At 42.0% G+C, this 9,015-nt stretch overlaps 1 protein-coding gene across 3 annotated transcripts; it reads right to left on the reverse strand.

The window, feature by feature from the left end:
- Positions 1 to 257: 257 nt before the first annotated feature.
- LOC113019566 (coxsackievirus and adenovirus receptor homolog) lies at positions 258 to 6,181 on the reverse strand. Of its 3 annotated transcripts, none has more exons than XR_003272051.1 (3): positions 5,038 to 6,181; positions 2,397 to 2,920; positions 258 to 1,923 (listed from the first exon to the last, which is right to left on the reverse strand). XR_003272051.1 is itself a non-coding variant. In XM_026163316.1 (3 exons), exons 1-3 carry the CDS (start codon positions 5,093 to 5,095, stop codon positions 1,820 to 1,822), a joined length of 495 nt encoding a protein of 164 aa, XP_026019101.1. In that variant the 5' UTR covers positions 5,096 to 6,172; the 3' UTR covers positions 258 to 1,819. The 3 variants fall into 3 exon arrangements, 1 of the variants encoding a protein (XP_026019101.1); XR_003272052.1 differs by having other exon boundaries at positions 2,397 to 2,905; positions 5,038 to 6,180; XM_026163316.1 differs by having other exon boundaries at positions 2,397 to 2,729; positions 5,038 to 6,172.
- Between the last annotated feature and the right edge of the window lie 2,834 nt (positions 6,182 to 9,015).

The following is a 9,015-nucleotide window of genomic DNA, read 5'->3' on the forward strand; positions in this document are numbered from 1 at the left end:
GGGAAGCAGTGGGCAGCCATTGGCGCCCAGGGAGCAGTGTGTAGGGACGGTACCTTGCTCAGGGTACCTCAGGGTAGCCGTTCAGAGGATTCGAACCCCCGACCTTCCAATCATGGGGCCTGCCCCCACTTACTACTTCAGAGACAAAATAAAAGGCCTCACATGAAAACCACCATACACATCCTTCAGCCTTCTAGATGAAGTCAGATGTGTGTAGTCAGAACATTCACACAAACGGTTAATATAAAACAAAGAAAACAAGGAACACTGCGAATTTTAATAATGACGTAATCACAACACTTTATAGCTTATGTATGTCATCCATCTGACATGTACAAACACACAGAGTCTTGTTTCCTCCTGATGTGGAGTAAACTCCTGCTCAGTTTCTTTAACAGATTTTATCCAATCATTGCACTGATAGATTTCCATTATATGAATTGCTTATTTAAAATGTATTTGACTCATCACTCAGTGATGAGTCAATGTGTTGTATATTTGTCAGGATTATATGCTGCGCATTAAACAAACTGAAGCACGATAAACAATGGTAACGGCTGATCATGGTCCCCTAACACTGACTAACAGATAACTTTAATACACATATATAATAAAAGTAAATTCCTTATAAACCAAAGAACAGATTAATAAAAAATCAGAAACCTCTGGACTGTTTTAGGCGCAGCTGCTGTTTTTAGACCTGCCACCAGTCTTTGAATGTCTTCATCAGAAAACTGCTCAGGAATGAAATTCAAGTCAGTCTTAAACACAAATTGTAGGAGGTGTCTGACCCGCTCTGTACATTAAAGTCTGAGTGAAATCTTTGATCACCACCCTATTCACCACACTAGCCTCCCCGTGACGTTGTCCACTTCCCAAAAGTGAAAATGATTTGAAAGGTCCCAGTTCTGACTCATTTAAGACGATTGATCACAGAGACACAAGTACAAGAGGACATAATAGGATGTCTGCTGAGATCTTAAAACTGCAGCTGTGCTGAAAACAGTCCAGGGATGCCTGAGCCAGTGATCTTAAATGTGAGGTCATCTGAATGGAAACCACTGATACGGTCTCAGCAAAAAAGAGGAAAGTGCCTGCAGTTGGTTAAAAAACAAATATTTTTTTAAAGTGCAAAACAAAGTGCTTAAAGAAGGTAATAAGGAGCTTATTCAGTAGTATACTTTGGATTTAACATGTTCCAAGTCTTGCTACAATAGATGCACTGCATGCCTCCACCTCTGCCCACATGCGCTGGGATATATAGCTTATATTACATGTTAATGCTGATTCTGTTGGTCTTTCTCAAAACAGCCCCCCCACCCAAACAAAAACAACACCTACTCGTTTCATTTTTTCCACTGAGAGGAGGCTCCAGGACAACCTGGAGGAAGTGGCTGGTGAGAAGGAGGTCTAGCCTTCTCTGCTCAGGCTGGGGCTCCCATAACCCACTCCAGATAAGCTAAAGAAAAAGGATAGATTGATTTTTTCTTTTGGAAAGACTCAACCAGCATACCAGCTGCTCCTCCACCTGCTGCCTGTTCCCAGAGAAAAGCCAAGCTCTGCTGTAGGCTTCAAACAATAAAGCTACAAGTACATAAAACCCAGGGTTAAACTCAAAGCCTTTTACAGCCACAATGGGACAGCACTGATCTAACATTGACTGATTGAACTGTAATGATTGGTGAGGTTGTCAATGCGCTGCATGAAGCTCTAACAGAATCAGATCCTATTGAAAGATTCGTCTTTGTTGAAGAGCAGAACTCACTGTCAGTAAAGAGATCGGACACATTTTTCAGGTTCTGCGGGCAATTACATAATATCAGTAATAAGCAAAAACTGACAGGACAGGGATGATGACAGACAGACACGTATCCCTCTCTCCTCCATCCTTGGACTCAGCCTGGGACTCCTTGGTGTGTTTATCTGTAAAACCAGCAGAGCAGAAGCAGGTATGAGAACTGAGCTACCAGGAAAACCTTTCCTGTTTTCAGCAGAAGTGATGTCACACCTTTCAGCAGTCACCCGGATGTCAGAAAAGCAGTAATGACATTGTGTGCAGGCATTTGGTTAAGAACTAGAATCTCAGCGTTTCACACCATTTTCACCCATAAACACATCCAGCAGAAGAAGAAGTGAAATAAAGAATTAATTAGGGTTAGAGCGCACTCACTGCAGAGGTTATCATTTCTAGTTTCTCTCTCAGACTCCTGCATCGGCATTAATTAATGACTGACGCCACTTTTCATCTCATACATTTGTTTTTGGTAACAGAGACAAACATGAGCCTAAAGACAAACAAACCAACGGACTTTGCCCTGAATGAAAGAACCTTTGATGCTCAGACATCCCACAGTGAGAAGACTTATAAACACCAAGTTCCACCTCTACAAACTTACCTGAGGTTGTGACTTTGAGGCTGATGGAGCACTCATGGACGACACTTTCTGTTTCCTTGGTTGTAATCTGACACTTGTACGTTCCTGTATCAGTGAGCTTGACGTTCCTCAGCGTCACTGAAACATTTCCATCCTTCATGGACGGATCCATCAGGTTCACTCGGCCTTTGAAGGACTCATGTTGGTAGTTTTCATATGGGCGCTGGTTTCTGTACAAGAAGACATAATCATCTGATTTGAGGTCAGCTCTGTTCCACTCCAACAGGGTGATCTCTGCATCTCTGGGACCCTGACACTGAAGAGGGGCATCTTGTCCAGGATTCACAATGAGCTCTGTGTGATAGAAACACAAAGATAAAAGACAACAAAATTAGTCATGTTTAAGAGTGCACATCTGTCAGACATGCTATGCTGAAGAACTGGTTGGACTTCCTCTCTATAGTTTGTTCTTCCAGAAGACGAGCCCATCCAGAGACTTCTGACAGGAACCGTTTGGACTGCAGGGAGTACTGAAATGAAGAAATCTAAAAGAGCATCAGTGTGTTTTAGTATTAATGTATAGAGATGGACCGATCCGATATTAAGTATCGGTATCGGTCCGATACTGACCTAAATTACTGGATCGGATATCGGAGAAAAATAAAAAATGTAATCCGATCCATTAAATATCACGAAAGCACCTCACAAAACTTGCAACACGCCGTAACTCACCTCAGAACGTATGCATCACGTGATAGAGCAGCTGTGGCATGCAGGACCTGTCAGTGGTCTGGATAGCATGTGGAGCTTCGCTAGCAACCTGGCATTTCATCTCCGACAAAGTTATCCCCGAGAGAAGTAAAGCAAGTGTGTAAGTCCATCTCTGAATGTTTGTAAAGCATTCCCACGTTAAGCTTAACAAGCGACTGCCTCTCGCTCTCCGGCTGCTACTTCAATCGTGAAACTGCTTAAATCAGCTGATCGGCTTTTCTGTTGGAGTCCGTGTCTCTCGTTTGTTTTTGGTCCACTTTGCGCCAGAAAGAGCAAACCAGCGGCTGAACAACAGCAGCACGTTTAAGCTTGATAAGCTGTTGTTAGAATTTATTTAATATTAATTTCTACACCAGGATCTTTTTCTACGTAGCTGACGGCTGGTAACTGTGCAGGGGCGGATCTAGCAAAGTTTAGCCAGGGGGGCCGATAGGGCATTAACTGGGAAAAGGGGGCACAAAGACATACTTTTCTTTCTTATTCTCATTTAAAATGTCTAGCTTTTAATAAATAATTATCTGACACCCAAAGTTTTAATTTGATGTAAAATGAATAGAAGTCAATTACTGTATATAGTGACTATTAAGTCTAATATATATACCCTAGTAAGCTATAGTACTTTTTACTTTGGGAAGGTACCATCTGTGCAGTCTGCAATTTTGTTGAAGAAAGATGTTGAATCTATTTAATATTTCTTGAAAAATAATTGATTTCTGTGCATTTTTTTTCACACTGCATCAAATTAAGGTTGATTACGTCGATTAAGCATCATGAGGTGGCGCGTGAGGGGTGGTTCCCTATTTTTTATTTATTTATTTTTGTTGTTGCTGGGAGTTGGAACCCTATTAGTTAGGTTGCTTAATATTTACGCTAAGTACTCTTTAAAATACCAGAATAGGGAGGATGGTGTAGGTCTAAGTTTATTAGATTGATCAGTATTGCTGAACTATGAAATATTTTTTTTGTATACAGGTATAACAGAATAGCTTTAGTGTAGTTGTTGTTTTAAACTTGAGTATGAACTTATACAAAATGCAGCAAGATATTTAAAAAACAGTTTTGTTGATTAAAAAACACTATATCGGATTCATATCGGTATCGGCAGATATCCAAATTTATGATATCGGTATCGGTATCGGACATAAAAAAGTGGTATCGTGCCATCTCTATTAATGTAATGATCACCTGCTCCTCTGCAAGCCTAAAAATTTTTGCGACTTGTGCCAGCATGTTGTTTGAATGTCCACAGAGTACATCAAAGAACATGGGACAGAATTTGTTTTTGTCTGTTAAACTCTGAATTTTACTCCAGTTGTTATAAAACATTGTGAAACAATGATAGTCACAGCTCATGTACAGCTTTAGCTTTTTTTTTTTCCACTGTAAAAATAGAAATCACCCCAATTCCGACTTATTCAGGAAAGCACCACACACGGAGCAGGGTCCACAATGTGCCTGGCAGATGTCAGAGCGCAGGTGTTTACCAGAACAGACTAACCCTCTATTGTTAAATAAAACTAGAGATAGATAAGATAAGCTAAAGCATCGATGCCAGAGCAGTACCACCCCCAACCAAAAACCCGATGATTGTCTGACTGGGTTGTACGTGTGGTCATGTTAAATAGCGCAAAATAACCCCATGTTGTGCAACACTCCCAAATGAAACTGTAACTACGACATCTGCGTCACATGTCCTCTAGGCCGCTGCAAAGACAGGGGGGTAACTGTTTAGCTTCCCGTTTTCACAACGGACTTACTTCCTCTAATAACTCGCTGAAAAGTTTCCCGTTTAGACCAAAACACACCAGCAGTTCGTTTTAACTTGTAAACACACGATGACGCTAATGTTTACATTTTTTTCCTCTTCCTGTCTCCAAGAACCGTGACTCACCTTTTAATCCGGAAACCAGGATGACCAGCAAACACGGGAAAACCGCAACGGACAGCATTTGTGAGGAAAAGCTGAACAGCTGATGTTTATTTTGGCAACGAATAAGTGTTTTTGTTTTCCTTTTTTGGGTGGGGGTGGGTGACGTGTTCGACACGTGACAGATTATGAGCCATTAAATGCGCTGCTTGATCGGCGCTGTCGTTTTTGCAGCTGAGCGCTACAGCGCTGAAACTGCAAACATCAAGGTTACTCGCTGCCCCACAGTCCGAATTACGCGAAGATCAGACAGGAGGAATGGACTTCGGTCACAATCCGAGCTGTGAGGGTCAAACAAAATGAGAACCAAACATAAAACATGTTTCAGATGTTCTGACACCGGGAAGTTCCTGCAGGCATTTTGGCCACTGGAACTCTGTCTGCGATTTCAGTCAACAAGACAACAAATAACGGATGTAACGGCGACTCTCCCAGATTCGTGTTAACCCGAAACTCTTGAACACACCACATAAACAGAACCTCCCACTCTGAATAGACTCTCTGACAGTCCTGATCATCAGTCGTTACAGCAGGCTTTACCTACAGTGATCAACGCGTTGGCTCACAGTAGAAAAGCTACAGCTGTTTTAAACTGGAAACAGAGCGAAATAACAAACACGCAACATGCTGCTGCCATGATGTGGTGCTGCATACAGGTGCACGTAAAAAAAGGAAATTTTGATTCTGGAAGCAGCTGAAAGTAGCCCGTGTCTGAAGCACTAAACTAAGTTACACTCATCAAGTCACTTTCTTTGGGGGATCCGCTCCTTTCAGGTCATGTTTTCGGGATTTCCCTCGAGCAGCAGCTCAGCTCTACCTCTCAAGTCGCCAGAATAGAAACTCCACAGAGAAAAAAAACCCTCAAAGCTCATCTTCAGCGGAAAAAAAAAAAAAAACAAGAAGCTGTGAGCCAAGACCGACAGCATCAGACTCCTCCAGGACTCCAGTCCAGTCGCCAGCTGTATGAATGAAATGCAGACTCTTCTGCTTTTGGCAGCTTAGAGGTGGATTACCGCCACCTAATGGACTGGAGCATAGATCGGACATGCGTATGCTCACTCATTTCACTCTTTTCAATTAAACTTTATTGACACAATAACGTTCTCAGGGGGTTAAAACTATATTTTATTTGTGATATGGAACTAAAAAGGGAGGCATATACCCAAGAAAGTACGGGTATAACTAAAAATAAATGTTACAAAGAAAAAATAATGAAATTTAAAAGTGTTTTATAACTCTGATTATTTGTGTTTGTGTCTCAGAAATCCAAAGAAACAGGAGATTTCCTCCATAAGAAACATTTTAAGATTAAAATGTGATTTTAATTGGAAGGAGCCTTTGTGTGACCCTTAGTTTAAATAATCTTATTTAATCATTGTCTCTGAAGGTTCTCAGTCATCCAGGTCATCGTAGTCAAAGGAGCTTGCAAAGAAAAGCATCTGGACTTCTTTAAGTTGCTTGAAGACGTTTCACCTCTCATCCGAGAAGCTTCTTCAGTTCTAAGGTCAAATGGTGGAGAGTCCCAGATTTAAACTCAGTGGGCGTTTCCCCCCAAAGAGGGACAAAGGACCCCCTGATGAACCTCTACCTAATCACATGAGCCAAGGTGTGAAAAGGGATGTGGGTCACAATCAGCCAGGGTTTCATCAAAACTGGATTATAGATGGCAGAGAGTTGGTGTTGTAAACCACCGCCTCTGTTCAAAGATGGTCGCTCACAGAGGACATAAATGGCTTCTTTCACTCCTCTTTCAAACCATCTGTCCTCTCTGTCCAAAATGTGAACATTGGCATCCTCGAAAGAGTGTCCTTTATCCTTAAGATGCAGATGGACTGCTGAGTCTTGTCCTGTGGAGGTGGCTCTTCTGTGTTGTGCCATGCGCTTGTGAAGTGGCTGTTTGGTCTCTCCAATGTAGAGGTCTGGGCATTCCTCTGTACAGTGTAGTGAGGAATGCCCAGACCTCTACATCTGTATTTGAAATCCCTTCCCAGACGCCTTAACGCCCACTCACATCCTGGGCCATCTGATCTCAGGAAATCACATGATAAGGTGGGGCCAGGTTTCACAATGAGCTCACCGGAAACCCTGGCTGATTGGGACCCACACCCGTTTTCACACCTTGGCTCATGTGATTAGGTAGAAGATCATCAGGGGGTCCTTTTGTCCCTCTTTGGGGGGAAACTCCCACTGGGTTTAAATCTGGGACTCCCCACCAATTGGACCCTTAGAACTGAAGAAGCTTCTCGGATGAGAGGTGAAACATCTTCAAGTAACTTAAAGAAGTCCAGACGCTTTTCTTTCCAAGCTCCTTAGAATATTTAGTCATTATTTAAATATAACAGACGGACCCTAAACATCACTTTTCTATGATTAAAAAAAAATCAGGTTACCAACCCTACTGATGTTTTTCATTGTTTCTTGTTCGTAGCTTTATTAAATTTCACAATTCACGTCTCATTTATAACCTAAAAGATTATAACCCCTTGTTTTTTCTGACCTGCTACAAATAAACCACAGACTCTAAATTGTGCTGCTAAGAGGAAGGAGGCGGGTTTAACTGCCTGGGGGGAAGCAGAAAGATCTCACACCTCTGTGTGGTACGATGGGAAAAGTACCTCTTCTGTGGCTGCTCCGTAAGTACCTCATGCTTTTTAAAAAAAAAAAAAAAATCTTAATATGTGCATTGAAGGGATTCTGGATGGGAACAGCAGTGAGATAAAGCAGATATATTTGCATTTACTTAAGTATAGAAGTTAATGACCATGAGGGAAAGAGTGACAAAACTCTTAAAAAGAAAATGAAACTTTAAGTACAATGAAAAAAGAAATACTAGTGACTATCTGAGGTGTTTTAATTCAGCTGGTTCTGTCATTAGCAGGAGGTTTTAACAGGTTCAGAGATTTCTTTCCTTAAATTCATTAAAATTCTGAGTAAACCACCACGGTGTTAAATGGTAAAATGGTAAATGGCCTGTATTTGTATAGCGCTTTACTAGTCCCTAAGGACCCCAAAGCGCTTTACATATCCAGTCATCCACCCATCCACACACACATTCACACACTGGTGATGGCAAGCTACATTGTAGCCACAGCCACCCTGGGGCGCACTGACAGACGTGTTAAACTGCATCTTCACATCAAAGGAATTGTTTTGTGTTCATCAGTCTGAGACTCAGTTTGTGGTCACTGCTCCTGTAAGCAAAAACTCACTAAAATACACTGAATATTTATGATCTTGTGCTTTCTTTTCAGTTCTAATGTCATTGCTCTGCCACACAACAAATCAAGGTTAGTGAACCTGTTTTTATGACAGAATAACACAAAGAACAATTAATCAGAATCAGAATCAGAATCAGAATGGGGTTTATTGCCAGATGTTGAGCTTTACAACATTAGGAAATTGCTGCGGTGCTTCAGTGCAAACAATAAGAATTAAAGTGCTATGTAGAAAGAAAGCTATGTGCATGAGATATACATAAGATATATACATGAGAATAAGAATTATGAGTGCTACGTAGAAAGATATATACATGAGTGCAGGTGATGATCAGTGCCAAACATGAAATGATGCAGTGACACAGCGTAGGGTCATGTGTTAGTGGCGGGGACAGTCATGTGGTTATTGTTCATGTGTCCAACAGCAGAGGGGAAGAAACTGTTCTTATGGCGAGAGGTTCTGGTGCGAATGGACCGGAGCTTCCTGCCTGAGGGGAGCAGGTCAAACAGACTGTGTCCAGGGTGAGAAGGGTCAGCTGAGATCCGAGCTGCACGCCGCAGTGTCCTGGAGGTGTACAGGTCCTGCAGAGATGGGAGTCTGCAGCCAATCACCTTCTCAGCAGAGCGCACAACACGCTGCAGTCTCTGTTTGTCCCTGATAGTGGCTCCAGCGTACCACACAGTGATGGAGGAGGTGAGGATGGACTCGATGATTGCAGTGTAGAAT

This window comes from Astatotilapia calliptera, chromosome 3, assembly GCF_900246225.1.
Source record: "Astatotilapia calliptera chromosome 3, fAstCal1.2, whole genome shotgun sequence".
Taxonomy (NCBI): Eukaryota; Metazoa; Chordata; class Actinopteri; order Cichliformes; family Cichlidae; genus Astatotilapia; species Astatotilapia calliptera.